Source organism: Gymnoscopelus braueri (genome assembly GCF_963280865.1).
Source record: "Gymnoscopelus braueri genome assembly, chromosome: 14".
NCBI classification, from domain to species: Eukaryota; Metazoa; Chordata; class Actinopteri; order Myctophiformes; family Myctophidae; genus Gymnoscopelus; species Gymnoscopelus braueri.
The window spans coordinates 35,465,421-35,489,032 of NC_137619.1; the positions used below are offsets into that span (position 1 = coordinate 35,465,421).

Consider the following 23,612-nt stretch of genomic DNA (forward strand, 5'->3'; position numbering starts at 1 on the left):
CAACGCGAAAAAGGAGGGGGCCTAGTATAGACCCCTGGGGGTCCATACTACAGTATATAGGATTTAAGTGGTTTTAATGTTAATGCCTAATGTTTTTCGGTAAAACTGTTGAATTGCCTTGTTGTTGAAAAGTGCTCTACAAATACACTTCCCTTGCCTTGCTTTGCTGTCTAGAGAGAGCTAATGGCCATTTGTTGTTTTCTAGCCTGGACCCAAAGAGCTGACTTGGATTCTGTGGCTTACTGTAAAGTGTTACTCAGCAAGCATGGAACTCTCTCTGTGTGTGTGTGTGTGTGTGTGTGTGTGTGTGTGTGTGTGTGTGTGTGTGTGTGTGTGTGTGTGTGTGTGTGTGTGTGTGTGTGTGTGTGTGTGTGTGTGTGTGTGTGTGTGTGTGTGTGTGTGTTTGCGTGCGTGCGTGCGTGCGTTCGTTCGTGTGTATATGCGCTTGCATGGGTGCGTGCGTGCGTGCGTGTGCATGTACTGTACGTGCGATGCGTGTGTGTCCACTCGCACGTGTGTGTGTGTTTGTGTGTGTCCACATGTGTGTGTCCACATGTGTGTGTGTGTGTGTGTGTGTGTGTGTGTGTGTGTGTGTGTGTGTGTGTGTGTGTGTGTGTGTGCGCGTGCGTGTGTGTGTGTGTGTGTGTGTGTGTGTGCGTGTGTGTGTGGAGGTCTCATGAGGCCAAGCATTAATGAATCAAGCATTACCTGCCTTGCTTTCAATCTTTCCTTTTTTTACCCCTCAGATTTCTGTACACTTTCTCCTTTCTTCCTTGCAGCTGTGGGAGGGCGACAATTTAGATCTCAAAGAGATCCATGCTGCTGTCATAAGCACACATTACACACGCACACACACACACACACACACACACACACACACACACACACACACACACACACACACACACACACACACACACACACACACACACACACACACACACACACACACACACACACACACACACCAGTGCATGACACCATAAATCTCACACACAGGGCTTAGGAGGGGGCATGTGGGAATGCGAGCTCTACTAAATATAGAGGGACTGACGGCCATCGATACCCTGACCAATGGGGTCAGGAAGGGGAGGAACTAGTCTTTATTCAAGCCCTCCCAAGTGCATCTCCTTAGTCCTGACTAAGGCTAGGCTAATCATCCATCTATAAGCAGGACTGTAAATAAAGAGACCCAAACTCACAACTCAGTTGGATGTGAATTTGTACAGAATTACAGATTAACTTAATTACAATGAAGTTAAACCGCTCCACAACATGATGAATGCCAGAGTTGTTATGATGATGATGATTGATTGTTATCGTTACGCCTTTGCCGGCGACAGCCGTGACCGGAGGCACTAGGTTTTTTGGACTGCATTTCTCAAAGCATTGCAAGTGCAACGCATCTTATCGCGTTGCATCGCAAGACTGTTTTGGTTATTCACTATACAAAGAAACACACCTTTATGGAAAGATTAAGGGTTTTTATTGAAAAAATAGAATGTAATGGAGGGAGGGGACTCCGGAACCCTCCGGGGAGGGTCGCCGACCCTGGAGTCTTTGGGGAGGAGGTCGTTAGCGTAGTCGGCATGGCACACAAGGACGGCCGTTAGCGTAGTCAGCACGGCACGCATGGACTGTTACCCCCAGCAGGAACCTGAGAAGTGGGAGAGAGAGAGAAGGAGGGAGAGAGAGAGGCAGAGAGAGAGACTGAGGGAGAGACAGAGAGGGAAGAAGAGAGAGGAGTGGTGGAAAGCGCAACCTGTGGAGGTGAAAGGGCTGGTGGAGGGATGCAAACGCTGGTACGAGCTTGAGTACGAAGTATGAAAGTGAGTAAGGGGTTTCTGGATAGTTCTGACAGTGTATAAATAGCGCCAGGTAGATTGGTGAGTGGGCGGAGTAAAGGTGTGTTTCTCCGCCTCCTGAACATCTGTTGTTCCAACGCCATTTTTTGTATGACACGTCGTACGACGAAATATAAAAGGGCTTAAGTAGTTATGGGCAGGTTTAAGGTGAAAATGTTGAGCGGGTGAGCCTATAAACTCACCCACCCTAGAGCCTGGTCTTCTGCTCGAGGCTTACCGTTTAAGGGGAGTTTTTCCTTGCCACTGTCGCCAAACGCTTGTTCAGGGGTGGGCAGGACGTCGGGTCTCTGATCTGATATGGAAAGTGTCTGAGACAATTTGTTGTGATTTAGACACTATAACAAAAAGGAATTTAAATTGAACTGAATTGTGTTTTTTTGCAGGGTGGAGAACTCCAGTTCAAAGCTGGTCCAGGCAGCATCAATGCTGAAGGCAGATCCATACTCTGTTCCTGCACGGGACTACCTCATTGACGGATCCAGAGGAATACTGTCGGGAACTTCTGACCTGCTCCTCACCTTTGATGAGGCAGAGGTTTGTGTTAATGCTTGTGTGAGTGCGGGAAACCAAAAATATCTACCACTCATTCCAAAGGGGAATCCCCCTTTGGCCAATTAAGGAAGATGTAAATGTGTGAATTGTATAAATAAATCTAATTGATCTTACTGTAGCAGCAGCACTTATACGGTTAGTTGTTTCAGCTTTACAGTATGTTATCTATGTTCTGTGATATTCTATAAAAAATAAAGTACTGTATATCTAATGCAATCTCTAATGTATTTACAGTATCTTCCCCTGCTTAACTCTGGCTGTGTATGTTTATGTACGTGTGTGTGTGTGTGTGTGTGTGTGTGTGTGTGTGTGTGTGTGTGTGTGTGTGTGTGTGTGTGTGTGTGTGTGTGTGTGTGTGTGTGTGTGTGTGTGTGTGTGTGTGTGTGTGTGTGTGTGTGTGAGACTGCATGCCTGCGTGCATGTGGTGTGTGTGTGTGTGTATCTGGGAGGGTAACACCATAAGTGGAATCACATTGAGATGCTCACAATATCTACTGTACTCACTAGAACCATTTTGACAGCCCAGTTCAGCTTCAGTCACAAGGCATTCATCACAAGACTGCACACACACACACACACACACACACACACTCACGCACGCACGCACGCACGCACACACGCACGCACGCACGCACGCACAGTCGCACACACACACGCACGCACGCGCACACAATGTGCAAGCTCTGCAGTGACTTCAAGGGCTGCCAAAAAAGAAGTGCACAGTTGATTGGGTTTATGCCTCATAATGAATTATGGTTAGAATTTGTCTGTTACAATGTTACTCATAGTCAGCCCTTGTTATATGTTTCAAATGCATTTGAAAGTGTTGATGTAGTGTGATTGTGTCTGTGGTGTGTCTCTTAGGTGCGGAAGATTATACGAGTGTGTAAAGGTATCCTAGAGTATCTGACGGTAGCTGAAGTTGTGGAGACCATGGAGGACCTTCTCACCTACACCAAGAACCTGGGGCCAGGTAAAGCAGGGCGTGCTGCTGGGACGTTCTGTAAAAAAGTGTAACCTTTTCAAAACTTCGTCAACAAATAAAAACTAGACCAAAAGATCCAGTACTAAAAGATAAGTCATTTTATGTTTGGTTGCGCTCGGGTGTTGCGCTCTGAAAATAGCAGATCTACAAGCACACAACGCGTCGCAGCGCGAGGTGTTGTGAGCTTGTAGATCGGCTATTTTCAGATGGGGGTCCACGGCCACTGGGGGTCCTTGACTTAAAAAAGATAACCATTGAAATAGGGTCTTCAATTATTTAAAAACAAGACGTGACATCAAATGTAATTTGCTGTACAGCTTGGCTACCAATATAAAGAAAACAAGTGCATCTGTGTCTGTTTTTAGCACCGAGCCGGCGCACTAGGGTTTCAGACGATGGAAGCACGCGCAGCATTTTAAATGCGGAAGTCTTGCAATCCCAGATTTGACCACCAGGCGACGGCAGCTTCACTGTTCTACCGCGGTTCTGGGGGCTTGGTTCAGAGTATAGACCAATTATTTGTTTACCAATATTGAGACTGGACGCACAGGTGCTTGTTTCATGCAATCAATTCCCAACATATTGTTTTGGGGTGCGCTGGTTTCAGTACATTCAACCTGCTCTTGTGTGTTGGCTAGTGAGGCGCGTCCTAGCGAGACTTGACAAAATCGGTTTCATTTGGTGCCGGCCTGCGCGCGCATACTGGTTCTTATCAGTGTGACGTAGTCTGTTAAGGGGTCTATTGGAAGCCATTGGCGACCCCTCATTGGCTGGCCTTAAGCCAACATGGAGAAAAGGGAGAAAGTGACGACTAGTTGTAGTGTTAGTTTATTGACAGCTTTGCCAAGCTGTAAAAAGAGAGGTGAAAGATGAAAAGATGAAATATGGAGATACAAGGTTTGTTGTCTCTCCTCAGGGATGACGAAGATGTCAAAGATGATTGAAGAGAGACAACAGGAGCTCACTCACCAGGAACACAGACAGATGCTGTTCAACTCTATGAACACCATCAAACAGCTACTGCCTGTCCTCATATCAGGTGTGTGTGTGTGTGTGTGTGTGTGTGTGTGTGTGTGTGTGTGTGTGTGTGTGTGTGTGTGTGTGTGTGTGTGTGTGTGTGTGTGTGTGTGTGTGTGTGTGTGTGTGTCTACCAGTGAGGTAGAACAGTTTAAAGCCTAATTTATGCTCCGTCGCACAACGGTGTCACCGAAAATAAGGCCACAATAAGGCCTGTCACAATTATTACATAATTACATTATTTTGCATAATCGTCATAATCGTTTCCATGTTGATTTTTTTCCCAAAATACTTAAAAACACTTAGAAATACAGTAGCTGATCTACAAGCTTACAACACGTCACTTTGTGACGCGTGTAAAATTATATCTTTGTATATTTGAGTTATTTGTCATATCTACCCTGTGCAATATTTGATTATGAAGCATTTCAAGCATACAAGGTCAACAGATTTTTTTTTTGTATTCATATGTTTCAATGTTCAATCACAATTATTTGTGTGGCAATTAATCGTGACAGCCCTAGACACAATGTGACCTTGTAGGTTGCCTATTTTTGATGCGCGACACCGCCGTGCGACGTAGTATTAATATCTGGCTTAACGAGGCTGCGACAGTTGTTATAGCAACAGTGATAATTACAGTAATTTGTCCGTATAGGTCTGTCAGACTGACACGCACCACCCACTGGCTCACATGTGCTTTACAACTCCCAATTATGCATATATTCAGACTATACACGTTCTACTGTGTCAACATAGAAGCCATGTTACGGTTGTTAACAGGAAACATTAAGCTAAATTGAAAAACAAATTGCCGTCATTACAATGCAAAAAAAGTACTACTGTATAAAAGACTGTGGTTGATACAGTATATTGATGCATTAGGTGTAGTAGTGTATTTCTGGGTTAAACCTAATTTCTATGCACGTTTTTAACTATTTTGGGCATAACATTATAGGTGACAATAAGTGAAAGTTTTTAAAAAATGCAAACGAAATGTGAGCTTTTAGATTGGCTATTTTCACTGTTCGTCATATGACAAAGTATATACAGTATATGGGTTATGTGGTTAATGCTGTGTCAAGAGATTAACCATGTATACAGATGTTAAAGCTTTGTTCGCTTGCGTAATTTTTTAGTGAGGCTTTAGTGTCATCACAAAGATTAACTTATGCTTCGTCATGCGATGGTGTTGTGCGCTGAGAATGGCCAAGTGTTGGAATAGCAGACCTACAAGCTCACAATGCATCACGGATGCGATTCGTACTTGTAGGTTGGCTATTCTCGACCAACGACACTGTCCTGCGACAAAGCATAAGTCGGACGTAACCACTTAAACTATGCTAGTGTCTTTTCAGTTTTCCGTTATTGTGGGGAAAGCTTTCGCGGGAAAATAGCCGATCGACAAGCTCACAACAACACGGATGCTGGGGTTTAAGTGGTTAAGAAGTCCTGTTTGTCTTCACTGTCCTCAGCCATTAAGATCTTCGTGGCCACCAAGAGCAGTCGAGGCGCCGGCGTGGAAGAGGCCGAGCGGAACCGAAAGTTCACCTTTGAAAAGATGAGCGCCGAAATCCACGAAATAATACGAGTCCTGCAGCTCACCTCGTGGGATGAAGATGCCTGGGCTAACAAGGTAGGACAGGACATACTGTACCAGGCCAGACTTGGCCCACTGACTCACTCACTTGACACTTTCTCAGCCATCACTTTCGGTCCTGAGCCTGCATCCTCAACATCAACCACTCACTCACTCACTCACTGACGCACAAACTCAGCATCCTCTCCCTCAGCTCACCCTTAGGCTGATTTTGTTGTTTGTTTACCCAGTTCAACTTAAAAAAACTACAGCAGTTTAAAAAAAACATGGCAGGCTACTAAGAAACACAGTTGCAGCTAATGAAAGCAATTTGATGAAATTTTATTGAATTTGAATTTGATTAGCTGCAGCTGTATTGCTTACATCACGGTGTACTATAAGCAAAGATCCTTAACCCATTAAAACCGGGAAAACCTCATTTTAGATTTTAGCGCTGGCTAAAAAACGCAGATATACAAGCTCACAGCGCGTCACTCAAGTGTTTGAACTACAAAATTTGGAGAACCACCGATTTAGAAGGCATTTGTAGGCCTCAGCCACCCACACACACCCTTATGCTTAATTTATACACAGTCGTACAATGGTGTCACCTGCGACTTGTAGATCGGCTATTTTCGCCAAGCGACACTGTTGTGCCACACACTGCCCCAGAGCTAGCTGAGGTTTCATCTCCATGTCCTTCTGCGCTGCAGAGAGCAGCCCCAGTATTCAGTCTCTTTTACTTTCTGTCTCCACTTTTTTTTTTTGGCTTGATATTATAACTCTTGGTTTCTTCTTCTTTTTTTCTGTTCTTCCTCCTCCATTCTTTTCCTCCCTGTAGAAGGTAAGCCTGTTTCCGATCCCCTCCGCAGTGCTGCAGCATGTGGATGTGTGAGGAAGGGTCAATGTTTGTATGTTCATAACCCGTCAATGTCGGTACTTACTGTCTAAAGTAAGTGTGGTGTGTGGTGAATGTTTTATTTGGCTGGCTGTCTGTAGCCCATGTGATGTTGTACTGTATGAATAGTATGTCATCACTATATTATGCTATATATACGGTATATATATAATATATGTCCAGTATGTGTCATTGTGTCACTCAGTGTGTCTTTATATGAACTACATTACTTGAATAACAATGTTGTGTACTACTTTTCAGCTTGATAACTGACATATTTAAATAGCCATTAACTGCTCCAGCTGCTAATGGCTAATTTTATACTTTGTCGTAGGGCCGTGACTCTCGGCGAAAATAACGGATTTTCACACGTTTTTAAACATCCGTTATTTTCGCTGAGCGACACAGTCGTATGGCGAAGTGTAATTTGTCCTTAAGTCTAGTCTCTTCCTCGTCTTTGCTTCTATTTGACTGATTTCATGTCTCTGACATTGGTTCACTTTGTGATGAGCCAGTCGATGTGCAAATAAAACGTAATCTGATGGAAAGTTTTAATTTGATTAGATTTTGACTTTTTGGCACATCAGCTTGAGATTTTTCATTGATGTGGTTTGGGGGGGGGGGGTTTGTTTTCAGAAGTCTAACCTGTATCACTGCATGTTTATAGCCAGCTAACAACTTGTCCAGCCAAGGACTTGTTTGTGTTTAGGTTCATGTGTGTGGGATGTGTGTGGGTTCCTGTTTGTGCACTGTGTGTATACACTGCATATTTCAAGTGAGCCTGTTACAAGCCCTTATTAGTGCGTGTGAGAAACCATGGCCCAGCATGTCTGCTCAGTTCATGAATTATAGATAGATAAGCTGGTTGATGTCCATGCACATCCATTGTAGATGGCCGATATTGAACGGTCCATTTACTATCAGAGCTTCATGAGCTGGAAAAAGCGTTTGTGTCTGCAAACAGCCTATTCCGGGTTCTGCAAAGCAACACAGAGCTCATGGCTATACATCTGAGGCAATACTCATTACTTGCTGCAACTATTGATTATTTTCTTAGGGATTATTCTATTTATTACTTTTTCGATTAATCAAATAATCGACTAGTTATTTGATCATTTGTTTTATTTTTTATATATCAACAATGGACAAATTATAGATTTTTTCCTATCGATTAGTCATCCCATGGGGACTTGAATTCTTGGATATTTTGGGTTAGGGTTGGGTTAGGGTTGACCAGCGGACCGGTAGGCAGCGGTTCCGGTAGGAGACACAAAGGAGAGTCTTTGTGTCTCCTACCGGAACCGCTACCGGTCATCAAATTATTGCCTTAAGAATGCGTCAAAAACAAAAAAATATCCATGAATTCAGGTCCCCATGGGGTGACTAATCGATCAATCATTTTGGGGGGGAACTATCTCTTTAAGGCCTATTCTACTTTGTTGTACAACACTGTCACCCCCAAATAGTGATAATAGCAAATCTAAAAGCTCACAACGCGTCACATCGCAATTGCGTTGTGAGCTTGTAGGTCTGCTATTTTTACATTTAAATGTTTTTTTATGATTTGTATTAAAATCCCTACTTAGGATTCACTTTTCTCGAATGTAAATTTTGCACCTTATCGTCGGTAAACAAGAACTGAAGCTTTTAGTCATTGGATTTGGGGTAAACAGCATTGCTTTGAGTGATGCTGGTATTTTCTGTACAACTAAAATCTGACAACTGTTTAATTTCATGTCCAGGACTGGGTTTTTGACAAAGGTATACATGATGCTCTGTTTCATTTTCACTTCAGGACATGGAGGCTATGAAAAGGTCTCTTGCTTTGATCGAGTCTAAGATGGCACTAGCTAAAGCTTGGCTTAAAGACCCTCATGGACAACAAGGTATGCTATTGAGCTTGTAGGTCGGCTATTTTCTTTTCTTTTCTTTTCTTTTCTTTGACATGACTTTTTATGACATCAAATGCAGCCCAAAGTGCTTTACATAAAAAAAGAAAAAAGAAAACACAATATTAAACAAGATTAAAAACAATACAGATAAGATTCCTTTTTTAAGCCATTTTGCAATACGCACGGCCAGATGCTATGCACTCAAAGTCTAGTTAAAAGGTTAAAAACTACATTTCTTGTCCTCTGATAAACTTGATCAGTGCTTTATGTCTACGACTGTGTGGTGTGTTATTGTACACAGGAGACCCTGGTGAGGTTGCCATACGTGTAATCCTAGATGAGGCCGCCAAGGTGGGAGAACTGTGTGCTGGGAAAGAGAGGAAAGATGTTCTGGGCACCGCTAAAGCTCTCGGCCAGATGACCGAGCAGATCTCAGACCTGCGTTCCAGGTAAACACATTCGCTCTGTCTCGACCTTACTCTCGACCCAACCTCAACTGTCATACACGCACGCACGCACGCACGCACGCACGCACGCACGCACGCACGCACGCACGCACGCACGCACGCACGCACGCACGCACGCACGCACGCACACACACACAAAAACATTCATGCTTTCTCTTTCACTCCAGCAGTAAGCATACAAGAGCTCTTTCTAGTGAATTTCTTACACCAACATTGTTTTCATGAAGCATTTTGTTGATAGGAACAGTTTGTTCATAGAGCTAACATCTCTTATGTGAGCACGGTCATAACGGTGAAGTGACACTTTGCATTCACACTCAATGCAGGCATGACAAGGTAGGCTGACGTCATATTGAAGGTTCAAAATATACCGACATTCGAAATCGACACCCGTTCCCATAGGATACCCAAATGAAATATTATATGTTATTATTAAAGACGGGGTGCCGTGATTTCATCAGGTATTATGGTTATACTAGGAGGAAGATTTTTTTCAAAAAAGTGTACAGAAATTGTTAAAATTATGTTTTTATGTGGACACGCCTCCAGTTCCTTAAGTATACCTGGTTCTCACCTTAGCACCTCCTCCACCACCTTAGCACCACCCACCTGTCCTAGTCCCTCCTCCTCCTCATGCCCACACCTGTTGTGTTATGATAATGAGGGGGAGGGTATATTTTTACTATGTCACTAAAGGGCTGTTTTTCTATTGGCACGTTTGACCCTCAAGGTTTCAGCCTCCAGGTAGAAACTCAAAATAGTCAGAGAAGACATAAAAACCATAAAAACACCACCAGGGGGCTTAATGAAGTTCTATCAACCTCATAGACACATGAAAAAGAGAAAAAGTGCAAAACCATGGCACCACCTCTTTAAGCGAGCGGAAACGGGCTTGTAGTGTGACCAAGACTGGAAAAGGGTTACTGTTGTCGTACTGTAATCTTCAACTAACCTGTTCCTTTCTAAGTCGTTGGTTGTCAAAGTGGGGTCCGGAGACCCCCAGGGGTCATTGAGGGGGTTCCAGGGTGTCCCCAGATAAATGATGGATAGTTAGGAACCAAATGAACCCTTATGTGGTTGTAACTCTCAGAGTTACATTATGGTGGTCCGTGGTCTATGCAGGGGTTCTCAAAGTGGGGTCTATATGGCCCCACTTTGTATGGCCCTATATATATCAGCTATTTTCAAAACATCTTGACATTCTCTGAAAATGTCTGAATATTTTTTGAAAATGTTGTATGGGGGGGGGGGGGGGGGGGGGGTTCTTGGCACAAAATCTTTTCAGATGGGGGTCCCCGGCCAAATACTCATTAATTTAGGGGTCCTTGACATGAAAAGGTTTGAGAACCACTGCTCTAGGTTATGATCATAGTCATACAATAACGTGTGTGTGTGTGTGTGTGTGTGTGTGTGTGTGTGTGTGTGTGTGTGTGTGTGTGTTGTGTGTGTGTGTGTGTGTGTGTGTGTGTGTGTGCGTGTGCGTGTGCGTGTGCGTGTGTGTGTGTGTGCGCGTGTGTGTGTGTGTGTGTGTGTGTGTGTGTGTGTTGTCTTCTTTAGAGGTCAAGGGTCAACCCCAGGGTGTGTACAGCGTGCACTGCAGTGTTCCCAGGGTCTAGACCTGCTGTTTGGAAAAGTGGACAGTGCTGCCCGCAGACTGGAGGCTTTAATCAACGCCAAGCAGTCTATCGCCAGGAGGCTGGACGCTGCACAGGTCAGTCTGAGCGACACAAACACAACACCGGAATCCTTAAGCACTTTCAACCTGGCATTCCTAATCTGGACGTGTCATTATGTGTTGCATTGCGACTCGTTGTGAGCTTGTAGAACGGCCATTTTTGCTATTCGCTGTGCGGCGAAGTATATAGGGCTTAAATGTTTAACCCATTAAAACCCGGGAAAGCATCTGTGTCATTTTTTATTTTAGCGTTGGCTATTCAAAAATAGCAGATCTGCGATCTTGTACATTTTAGAAAGATATTGAAAGTGTTTGAATAATAGAAAATAAACATGAACACAAAACTTTTTCGGAGGGGGGGTGTCCACGGCCACATATATATATCATTTTGGGGGTTGTTAAAGGACCAATTCAGTGAGTTTCATGTTTTTGCAAGTAGATTTCAATATTGTACTGAAACTAATGGAATTCAATGGCTTCCTCGTAAAACAAAGAAACGACAGTATGCTGACTGGCTTTTGAATAGAGTACGCATCCTCCAGCCTCCATTAACTAAAGACACTTCATGTATTGTATGTCAGTGGATGTGAAAAGAATTGATGTTGTATACTTTATGCAATCTTTAGGCTTGGTTGGCTGATCCTAACGGTGGACCTGAAGGAGAGGAAAACATCAGGGCATTGCTAGCAGAGGCCAAGCGTATTGCAGATCTGTGTGAAGACCCTAAAGAGAGGGATGACATTCTGCGCTCCATCAGCGAGATTGCAGGCCTCACTGCCAGACTCGTCGAGCTACGCAAACAGTACATTTATTCTCTTCTTTTCTCTCCCTCTTAAACCCCCCCCCAAACACACACACACACACACACACACACACACACACACACACACACACACACACACACACACACACACACACACACACACACACACACACACACACACACACACACACACACACACGTGATTTGTGACTTTGAGTAATTCCTAGGGTCTTTCTTTTGCAGATTCAAACTGCAGCCTCATGCCATCACTAAATGGCGTGTTTTCCCTGCATGGACAATGCGTTGTTGTTGTCTGTCAGTCTTGGACATCAGTCCAACCATCAGGTTGCAAACCCTTTTGTTGTACTGGGTGTAGGTGTAGGATGAGGTGATGTCTGATAACCCTGGTGGTGGCCTGGTGTGGTGGAGGGCCGTTTGAATATACAGTAAATAACTAACACTGCAGAACATCTGTATGATGTCAACAGTTGTCCTAAATGTTTTCTAGGCTTAAAGGGGAATTTGGTGAAGAAGGGAAACCTAATACCTGATTGATTATACTTGGTTGCGCATCGTGTCAGCCACCGAAAATGGCCGATCTGCTGTTTTCTGTTTGCGACTCCGGTGCGCGACTAAGGCGAAGATCTGCCTACCAATACATCTGGGGAAATCTAAATTCAATGTAGAGGCTAGAACAGCAGAGAAAACCTCTGCTAACAAACCTACGTCTAGTCGTCTACTGTTTTGGTAACCAGTCCTGATACCGTCTGAATAACCGCTCTGAAGTCTTCGCATTGGTTCTGCAATGCAGTTATTTCTTAACCCATTAAGAACTGACCCCGGTTCTACAAATGCCTTCTAAACCAGTAGTTCTCAAACTTTTTCGTGCCAAGGACTTCCAAAATGATATGTATTTGGCCGTGGACCCCCATCTGAAAATGTTTTGTGCCAGCGATCCCCCAAAAGAGAAGATTTGTGTTAAAAAATTCAAGATTATTCCAAAAAAATCAAACGCTTCAAAAAAGTACAAAAATAGCAGATGTACAAGCTCACAGCGCGTCACTTCGTGCCGTTTGTATATCTGCTATTTTTGAATAGCCAACGCTAAAATCTAAAATGACACGCTGCTTTCCCGGTTTTAATGGGTTACATTTCCGAATGGTTTCCACCCAATTTTATGCCCTACATTGAAACATTTATTTAAATGTCACCCGATGTATCAGCAGGCAGAGTGCCTACGTGAGACCAAACAGGCTCTGCTCGTTTCTCATTCGGGCTGATGGCTACCTCTAGACTGAGCTGTCTGTTTTCTGGTCTCAGGGGTAAAGGCGACAGTCCAGAAGCCCGTGCGTTGGCTAAGCAGATCGGCGCTGCACTTCTGACCCTGCAGTCCAAAACCAACCGGGCCGTAGCCAACATGAGGCCAGCCAAGCCTGCCGTCACCCTTGAGGGCAAGATGGAACAGGCTCTACGCTGGGTTAACAGTCCCGGGCTAGATGACAGAGGAGTAGGTGAGTGGTGGTGGTGGTGGTGGTGTTGAATGCTGCCCCTGGGGAGGGATGACATCACAATTTGGGTCTAAAATAAAACCTCAGACCTTGCATACCTGTTGTCAGCCTTTATTGATGTTTGGATAGCGTGTGAAAGTGGGTACGTGTTAGCGACTGAGAGACTTTGCATTGCTTGTGCATTTACTGTAGCTGACAGTTGCAGCATCATGAAAGATGTGAGCGATTCAAGGCTATAGACAGGCCCTTGGGGGGGGGATTTAGAGAATCAAATGCTTCAGTCCTGCATCGTTTGTAACGTAGCACCCGGAGGCCAACCTGCTTTCTGTGCCCTCGTTGACGATTGATGCCATTTCCCTAAACACCTGCACTGACTCGCCTCATACAGAGCTCATTGACTGACTGACTGATTGACTGACCGACCGACTGACTGACTGATTCAGGGAGCATTCTGCCTGCTGCCGTATGTCTGTTTTGTAGTTTGATTGTTTGTCCCTTTTTTGCTTAAATCCCCTGCTTCCATAATGGAGCAGAATGTGAGAGACTACAATTCATTACAGGTACCCACTTGATGCTGTTGTCTTTATGTCAACAGTCACTATATCTATAACTTTATTTGATGTCTGACATCAACTAGGACTTACTGCATGCAATAGCCTTTCCTTTATTGAGAGAGAAATTTATATTTTTCTTATTTTCATATGAAAACAAAAATATATAATAATAATAATAATAATAATAATAATATAATAATGATAATAATAAATACATTGCAGTGAGATTGCTCTGTCTTACACACTGAAGGACCAACATAGCAGTTTTTCTGTTTGCTTAGACACAATGTCAAGGACAAGGACAGAGAGAGATTGTGTGAAATTAGGCAGCCAAGTGTGAAGTGCGTGAGAATGACCCGATGACCCTTCTTCCCCAGGTCAGGCAGCGATCAGAGGAATGGTGGGGGAGGGGAGGAGGCTGGCAGGAGGCCTCATAGGCCCATATAGACAGGATCTGATTGGACGCTCCGACCGAACTGAAGCTTTGATGGTGTCCCTCGCCGACATGGCCGCCAGAGGTGAGGCTGAGGCTCCTCCTGCACGCGCTACAGCTGCACAGCTGCAGGAATGTCTTAAGGTATAGTGTACACACACACACACACACACACACGCACGCACACGCACACACACGCAAGCAAGCACGCACGCACACACACATATTGTATGAAATAGTGTTGCAGATTAAACTTTTTCATAGATGTCATAGATAGCTTCATAGACTTGTTTGACAGCACTGTCATCAGTGTATATTCAGAGATTTAAAACTCTCTCAGTACTTAGTAAACTTGACCTTAGGCTCTGTACTTGGTCTGCTCTTTTCCCCTCTACACCAAACCTCTTTGCCAAAAATAGCAGATCAACAAGCTCACAACACGTCGCAGCGTGACGTGTTGGGAGCTTGTAGATCTGCTATTTTCTGCTAATCTTCCCCTCAGAATGTAGGGATGCGTGGTTAATGTAAAGAAAATAAAAGGTTCCTATCACACAAAGATTTGGAGACCCACCTGTAGTAACTCTGAGGACCCCCCAGTGGTACCGGACCCCCTGTTGAAGACCCATGCTATACTATACAGTTTACAGTTTACAGTTTAGGCATTTAGCAGACGCTCTTAATCCAGAGCGACTTACAGTAAGTAAGGACACAAGATAATACATCATAATACATCAATAATACATCAAATGTGTAGAAATAGTCATCTAATAATAAAGTAATACATAAGTAAACCAATAATCTAATAATAACTAATACATTCGTAAACCAAGATCTATACTAGTATCTATAGTATCTATACCATGCTATATATATTGACCGGAGTTCCCCGGGGGTATATAGTAGGCCCCTTACATTTTTCAAAGCTCACATTTTTTTTAGCATACAGTATGTAGATCTGTAATTTTTGCTTAATGTTCACCTCAGTACATAGTCATTATTGGTAAAGGGTGCCACCTGGTGGCTAATAAGGTGACGTATGCTCATAGTACTGTAAACTGTAAATGTGTCATCCTTTCACCAGCATTGCCATAGCATGTTCCATGTTCTCTCCAGGAACATGTGGTCTGCATTATGTTATGTTTATTTATTCAATCATAATCAAATTGGACAAACCAGATGCATTAGTTCAAGTGTATACAGCACTAGTTTTCAACACCCGTCCACAGGAGGCTTTTCTAAAATAGAATAGCACTAGTCTAAAAACACGATCAAGTACAAAAAAGAATATACATATACTAGTAATAATTAACATAATCAAAATCAGACCCAATACATTAACTTGTGTTTTAACAGGACCTGAAGGGGCGTATGCAGGAGGTCATGACCCAGGAAGTGTCTGATGTTTTCAGTGACACCACCACTCCCATCAAATTGCTGGCTGTGTCTGCAACTGCCCCTCCTGAGACCCCCAACAGAGAGGAGGTAAGTGATGTTCCAACAACAAGCTGCTGGGGTTCATTTATTCTTAGATCCATCTATTCGTCATTCAATTAAGAAAAGCTCTATACTGTACTTCGAATAGCGAAAATAGCCGAGCTAATTATAGAACTGCTATTTTTGAAAATGAAATACAATTAATGTATAGATATATATTGTTGTGGGGAAGTGGGGTGGGTGGTCATTGAGGATTGTTAAAAAAATATGCTAGTGGTCCATAGAACAGATGAAAATGAGTGTGTGTGACAGTGAGTGTGTACACATGGCTAAACTGGGTTATCATCCTTAAGAAATTGTTATTATCTTTTAGCCCGTAGTACTTGCTGTAGCACTTGCCCTAGCCTTGTTGACCTTGCAGGCTTATGCAAAGGCTAAAAACAAAAGTAATTTAGACAGATTATGTTATGTAGACAGATGCCAGATTCATATGTAGACCTGGCATCCTATAGTGTGTATAGTTTCAATGTACAGATTATGTATTTTTTTATATTATACTGTTTAGATTGATGATAGGTTCTTTGTTTACCTATGATCCTAGATTACTATTTCTATGCATTTGATGTGTTTGTTTACCTTACTTACTGTAAATCGCTCTGGATTAAGAGAGTCTGCTAAATGCCTAAATTGTAAATTGTAAGAAATGTGACTGTAACAGTGGTCTTGCGTGTCGTAGGTGTTCGATGAGCGCGCAGGGAACTTCGAGGCTCACTCAGGTCGTTTGGGGGCCACCGCGGAGAAGGCCGCCGCTGTGGGAACAGCCAATAAGAGCACAGTAGAGGGGATACACGCTGCTGTGAAAAACGCCAGGGAGCTCACACCACAGGTGCGTCTGTTCGCTGCAGTCATATACTATTTATATACAGTACTGTATATTTGTTTTGGTGTGTAAGGCAGTGATTCTTAACCTGTGGTCTGAGGGCCACGAGGGTATTGCAAGTGGGCTCCCAAATAATTGGCAAAACACTAAGATTCTAACATTTTAACATTAATATAAAAAAAATATGTTTAAGAAATGTCATGGTATTTGTTCTTTAAAACCTTAGTGAAGTCGGAACACAATCGATTGATTGATGGTTAAAATATACATGCTCTGAAAAAGCACGCCGGCCCATCCAAGTGGGCCCTGATCCAGATGCGATGCGATGTGAGAGTGCGGTCTTGCCAACACCAACTCGGGACTCCTGAATCGCTACCTTGCACACCCTCCTGTCATGCACCTAAAATAGCACACAACGTGAGCTCATAAGATGTGCTATTTTAGGTGCACGCTGCGATGCGCGGCCAAGTATAACTCAAGTGTCCAGGAATCGTTACAGGTATCACGCCCAATTCACACCAACAGCATCACAATGCCGGCAATTTCTGGCTGAGCAGCGAGTTTCAATGCAAAGTCTTTGCAGACGAGCGTCTCCACGCTTTTTAACAACGTTGGGACGCTCGACAGCAAAAAGCGTGGCATCGAAGCTGAGAAAACCTCTACTTTGCTGAAGTGCACTAGCATCCAACCAATCATCAGCCCCCCTCTTCCCCCCATTTCTCCAACCACCAGGGACAGGACATTTTCCTCCCCATCCGTCAGAGAATGGATCACACCGTATTAAAACCCGGACATACTGTACCATGATTATTTCTTTTTAGTTGTTAGTCTGTGTATATAAAATAGGTATTCCCTAGCGAATCTCTTAGTTACGCCCACATTGTTCTTGTGAAGCAGTTTGTTTATGCTTATTCATTAAGATGATAAAGATTGCTTGTGTCATTTTGCAGCAGGCATTCCGGGTGGAATGCCGGGCATTCCATACAGCAGGCACTTTCAGCCAGCATTTCCACGGGTGCTTCACTGCTGTGTAGAAGCTGTGACTTTTTGTTTTGTTTGTTACTAGCAGCTGTGCATGTGGAATTGATGAAGATTGGAAAACTATGGCATATTTAATGCCTAAAATGTATAAATCGTTTACAAACAAGCCACCGGAGGTGAGATAAGATTGCCTGCATTTCTCCTGCCTGTCTTTGTGCTTTGTTTCTGGGTGCAGTCAGCTGGCAACTTTTCGCTGAGCACCGTGGCTCTCACTGGCCGTGGACTAGAAACACAATCATTCAACATCACTTGCAATTGACACAAATATACTGCTGTATGTGTGCAGCAAATAGTAAAGTTTGTAGCAGTTTGTAGTTTGTCTAATTGTACATAAAGAATCAGAACGGCTCTGTTTGAACCGGCACACCAGCTGCCCTCGGCCCCGACAGGAGAGCTGTTTACGCGGAGTACAGACAACCTGTTGCATTGCTGGACAGCATGTTTGTAAACAATCTATTCGTTTTAACCGATAAAGAGGTCATGTAGTCGCTCAATTTTAACTTTCACATTTACATAATGCTAGTTTAAATCTTTGATTTCAAAATGCGCAACCCCCCACTTTCAAAATGCGCTACCCCATACAGTCCGTTTATTCACCTTCACAGCAGACACGACAGCTAGCGTCACTCATCATAACCCCGGACACAGCCAATGTATTGCTTCAGCGTTATGGTTAGCGCCGTGGACTTGTGAATTGGTGTAGTAGTTGTTGCTATAGTCTTTGATGGTGTGAATTGGGCATCAAAGACTACAGTCACCAGATGTAGTCTAGACAGCTGGAGTCAAGTGTGATATGTGTGTGTTCATATTTAGGTGACTTCTGCTGCTCGGATCCAGCTGAAGAACCCTGGAAACCAAGCAGCTTATGAGCACTTTGACACCATGAAGAACCAATGGATCGACAATGTAGAAAAACTCACTGGTGAGAGTGTGCTTTAGGTCTGACCGCATTTATTGACATCTCTATAACTATTAATATCTGGGGTTTCTGGGTTACACAAATGTATTACCTTAACTGAAACCTGTTTTAGTGCAGGTGCAGGATACAGGTACATGTGAAGATTGAAGGGAATTAATCACGTACTGGTAGCTGCAATCGCACACTGGATTGCAGCCACCAAAACATTATTGATTAGCAATACTTCAACTGAACAGGGTCTGCATCAGGCAACTGAATTAAGTGAAACCATGATATTAACAGCACAGTGTATCTTACGCACCTCAGTGGGCCAACATCAAGTTTAACCCATTTGTGCGTGTGTATGTGTGTGTTTTTGTCTGTCTGTGTGTCTTTGTCTGTTTGCATGCGTGTGCCTATCTATTCCTAGGTCTGGTGGATGAGGCTATAGACACCAGGTCCTTGCTAGACGCCTCAGAGGAAGCTATAAAGAAAGACATTGACAAGTGCCGTGTTGCCATGGCCAATGTCCAACCCCAGATGCTTGTTGCCGGGGCAACAAGCATAGCTAGACGAGCCAATCGAGTTCTGCTGGTGGCAAAGAGGGAAGTGGAGAACTCAGAGGATCCGCGGTTCCGGGACACGGTGAAACACGCCTCGGACGTCCTGTCTCACACCATCTCACCCATGGTGATGGACGCCAAGGCGGTGGCTGGGAACATACAAGACAAAGGTACGGATCACAATCTGACAAGGACTTCCAGGGTCAAAGGCATGAGATTCTCTCATCTGAAGTGCTTGTCTCCACTCAAACTATGGCTCCTCTCCTCGTTGCCCCAGCTCTCCAGAAGGCCTACCTGGACTCCTGTCTGAGGATACTGGCTGCAGTGGGGAAGGTCAGAGAAGCCTTCCAACCTCAGGAACCTGACTTCCCACCTCCACCCCCTGATCTAGACCAGCTCCACGTAAGTATGCACGCGCACACACACACACACTCTGGTTTGAGGTTTAAAATCTGTCTCCAAATACAAACATTCAAAAGATACAAAATGGGAGATCCAGGCACTCAAGGTTGAAAGAGGGGACAGCCTTTATTTAATGCAACGCCAACCTGAAGCGGTCTTCATCAGGGCTTTTTTTAAGACATAAACATAACATAAACATGTTGCCTTTGTATTAGACAACGGCTGTTCCCTCTTTTAACTTCGACTGCCCGGATCTCCCATTTTTTATCTGATGTTGCATCCCGTCTGATCCAAATAGTTCTTTTGACTATTATGTCTCCGGTGAGCACCTGGTTGCCTCGTTCTCTCTACAAACATTCAAAAGTTTAACTTCTCTAACATTTCTCATTTCAGTGATATGTTCAGATCTTTCAGTAACAGATTTTATTGAGTGTGTGTGTGTGTGTGTGTGTGTGTGTGTGTGTGTGTGTGTGTGTGTGTGTGTGTGTGTGTGTGTGTGTGTGTGTGTGTGTGTGTGTGTGTGTGTGTGTGTGTGTGTGTGTGCGCGTGCAGGTCAGTGATGAGCAGGTTCCACCCAAGCCTCCCCTACCAGAAGGGGAGGTGCCCCCACCCCGCCCTCCTCCTCCAGAAGAGAAGGATGAAGAGTTTCCAGAGCAGAAGGTTGGAGAGGTGCTCAGTGAACCTATGATGGTGGCAGCCAGGCAGCTGCATGACGAAGCCCGCAAGTGGTCTAGCAAGGTCAGTGTGCGGTCACACGTGCACGTGCGCACGCACGCACGCACACACACACACACACACACACACACACACACACACACACACACACACACACACACACAAACAAACACAGAGTTTGAATACTCTGTGTGTGTTTTGAATACTACATTCTGTGCTTAAGATGAACTTGTCTCAGTGATGTTGCTATATTACACCGAATAACAACAGTATAGAAGCCAATACATAAAACACAATCTGCTTTATTTGCGTTCATTTGTGCTAAAAGTTAGATTTTTAGACCTGTTTCTCCAAACAATTAGAATGAATGGAATCAATCACTACTTCTGGTTCCTTGACCACACAGAGCACAAATACGTATAGATTTAATATCAGATGCTCTGCTCAGCTAACTGCTCAGTTTTACAAGTTGAATAGGCGGTGTGTAAATGTTCGAACAAGAAATGTGGATTTTATAGTTATAGCACATTTTCATAGTAAGCACAGGATTCTTCTCTCTATCATGTGATGAAGTGATATGGTGTCCTCTGATATGTCTTTCTTTTCAGAACTAAACTGTTAACGTAATGTAAACACTAAATGAATTTGGGACAACTAAAGCCTAAGTTATACTTGCGTCTGCTATTTTCAGTGCGTGACACCTGCAAGTACAAACTCAGGCTTAATGTTCAAGAGGCAGAGAACCACTCTTGTGAAGATTACTCCTCCCCGCACACTAATCACCTGCTCTATTTAAACCCAGTTAAATCAACCCAGAAGCCCATCTTAACGGTGTGGTTCTCTGACTAGCTACCTTTTGCTACTGTATCCTATTTCTTTGTATTATGTTCTCTCTCTGTGTGTGTGTGTGTGTGTGTGTGTGTGTGTGTGTGTGTGTGTGTGTGTGTGTGTGTGTGTGTGTGTGTGTGTGTGTGTGTGTGTGTGTGTGTGTGTGTGTGTGTGTGTGTGTGTGTGTGTGTGTGTGTGTGTGTGTGTGTGTGTGCGGGGGTGTGTGCGCGCGTGTGTGTGTGTGTGTGTGTGTGTGTGTGTGTGTGTGTGTGTGTGTGTGTGTGTGTGTGTGTGTGTGTGTGTGTGTGTGTGTGTGTGTGTGTGTGTGTGTGTGTGTGTGTGTGTGTGTGTGACGTGTGTGTTTGTAGTTGTGCAAGAACAGCTAGTCTGTGCAAATGATTTATTGTCATTCAGGATTGGTGCTTTCTTGCTGCCTTCACTCACTCTTTCAGCTCCGCTGATGTTCTAAAAATTAACACTTGTGTTCTGATCGGTGGTTCAGGCGTCTTAAACAGACGGCTCGTTTCAAAAACGCAGCAGGTGAAACGATCGGTTCCACTTCCCACACAGTCACACACCTTAAACTTCCAGTCTGCCAGGACCCCTAAACGCTGCTGTTATAAACTAACAGATGTGCGCTGTTGTGTGTGAAAACAAGGCAGCTCTTCTCCTCCGCTAAACGAGTTGGAACTGAAGGACACCAACCACACATGTTGGGGATTGTTTCTTTGCTGCTGATCCACAGTGAGATGTAGAGTATCAACCTGCTAGCCACCTTCCAGGCAAACTTCCCTCCTCTTCTGTTGTACCTTCCTCCTGTAAAACCTCCTGCTGTCTGCACATGCAACTCTGCTTCCGCGCCTCCTCATCTTCCCTTCTCATCCTCCTCCTCCGTCCTGATGCCTGTATCCTTCTCTCCTCCCTCCTGTAGACCTCCTGTCCTCCAGTTCTTCCATCCTCTGTTCTTCCAATGCTGTATTAAAGGCCCTGGCCTGAACACTCATGCAGGTGTTTTCAGTTACTCTTGCTCATTTAACCTCTAGTCTAGGTAAATTGGCCTTTTTGCGGCAAAACTGATAGGAGTGTTGAGGGAGCTGTCATCAAACCTAGATTGTGCTTAATACCCACACAACCCTGAGAAGAGGTGTTCAGCCATAGTCACTGAAAACACCTGTATGAGTGGTAAGGGTCTTTAAATGTTTTCGATGCTTTCTTCCCTCCTGCCATCTGTGGCTTCTTTCCTCACCTGCTCCCTTCTTCTACACATTCCCCCTTTTTCTTTCTTACTCCCATCCTCTGATGCCCTCACCCTCCTCTCCTCTCAATCCCTCCTTCACCCCCCCCCCCCCATCCCCCAGCCTGAGCATGAGGCAGTACTGGAGAGGGAGGTAGATGATGAAGATGAGTTTACTGATGTGGAGGATGACTATGAGCCAGAATTGCTGATGATGCCGGCCAGCCAACTTGTCAATCATCCCATTCTGATCGCCGCCCAGTCGTTGCACCAGGAGGCGTGCAAGTGGTCCAGCAAGGTCTGCACATGCACTCATATGTGCACGCACGAACACCATACTGTACATGTACACCAGACCTGGATTTGCACATCATTCTTAGTGTTTGTTTTGACTCAGTAGGAACAGCATATGGAAGATGTATTGTGGAATTTGCCACATAGAACAATACAGTGGGCATTCATGTTTTTCCCAGGATGGCTGGGGAAGACTTCGGCTGAGACAGCCTGTGATTGGCTGATACTCGGGGAAGGGAGCACTCGTTTTACTTCATGTGATGAAAATAATAATAATAATAATAATAATAATAATGTTCCTGCCCACCACGTGGATACTGGACATTGATTCCTCCACAGTGCCTCCGGCTTGGCCAGGTGCTCCAGTGAACACAATGTACCTTTTTCACGGCAGCCATATTGACATAAACACAGGTGTTACTAATGATACTAAGATTCTGTTCCATTTAGTATATCAGAGGCATTGCAGTGAGCCATCATGCACAATAGCAGCACTCTGACTCTGTTTGACCTTGGATTGGAACCTGTTTACCCATCTATTTCATGTCATAATGGCTGCTGTGAACAAGGTCTATTGAACCTGTTCAGTAGGGAGTGGAACTGGGAGAGATAAAGGGTTCCTCCGCACACATTACGCACGCATTACGCACACATTACGCACACATTACGCAAACATTACGCCCTTCCGGTGACACTCTTCACTGTCAGGTGAAAGATTGTGGCGGAGGACTCCATGTGTATGAGACGTGGTTGTTGTCTACACCCTCCCCGCGACCAACAACTAGGGGTTGGCAGTGACAGGGAACATGGGGGGAATTGGCAATTAAATTACACTAAAATAAAATAAAAACATTTATACCACCTGTCACTACCTGAATTGTTCTCATGTAGTAAACCCCAACCCTCTGTACTGCCGAGCAGGTTAAAACAAACACTCAGAATTTGCAAATAATATTTGACCCAGGTTTGGTAAACACACACTGGATCCTACATTCATGCACATCCAGATATTGCACCTATACACACGCTATTGCTCATGCACGCATGCATAGACACACACACACACACACACACACACACACACACACACACACAAGGCTCCTGCAAGGTACAGCAACACGCCCTGGACTTCATTTTCACGATGGCTGACAGAATCAGTCCCTGGCAACGATATT

General features: G+C 44.2%; 1 protein-coding gene across 5 annotated transcripts in view; it reads left to right on the plus strand.

The window, feature by feature from the left end:
* Positions 1-23,612, plus strand: part of LOC308100749 (vinculin-like) — a 44,514-nt gene that overhangs the window by 17,228 nt on the left and 3,674 nt on the right. For 2 of the 5 annotated variants that reach the window (XR_013934455.1, XM_080449838.1), the window contains exons 3-20: positions 2,249-2,399; positions 3,282-3,390; positions 4,319-4,441; positions 5,895-6,055; positions 8,692-8,782; positions 9,090-9,237; positions 10,813-10,966; positions 11,557-11,732; positions 11,937-12,038; positions 13,014-13,204; positions 14,133-14,332; positions 15,542-15,670; positions 16,359-16,508; positions 18,357-18,465; positions 18,872-19,174; positions 19,282-19,406; positions 19,959-20,144; positions 22,268-22,441. Coding sequence is in view for 4 of the 5 variants with exons in the window: in XM_080449838.1 (XP_080305964.1) it covers positions 2,249-2,399; positions 3,282-3,390; positions 4,319-4,441; positions 5,895-6,055; positions 8,692-8,782; positions 9,090-9,237; positions 10,813-10,966; positions 11,557-11,732; positions 11,937-12,038; positions 13,014-13,204; positions 14,133-14,332; positions 15,542-15,670; positions 16,359-16,508; positions 18,357-18,465; positions 18,872-19,174; positions 19,282-19,406; positions 19,959-20,144; positions 22,268-22,441 (2,782 nt within the window). In the remaining variant the exon portion in view is untranslated. The remainder of the gene's footprint in view (positions 1-2,248; positions 2,400-3,281; positions 3,391-4,318; positions 4,442-5,894; positions 6,056-8,691; positions 8,783-9,089; positions 9,238-10,812; positions 10,967-11,556; positions 11,733-11,936; positions 12,039-13,013; positions 13,205-14,132; positions 14,333-15,541; positions 15,671-16,358; positions 16,509-18,356; positions 18,466-18,871; positions 19,175-19,281; positions 19,407-19,958; positions 20,145-22,267; positions 22,442-23,612) is intronic. The other 3 variants (XM_080449840.1, XM_080449839.1, XM_080449841.1) reach the window with 3 other exon arrangements.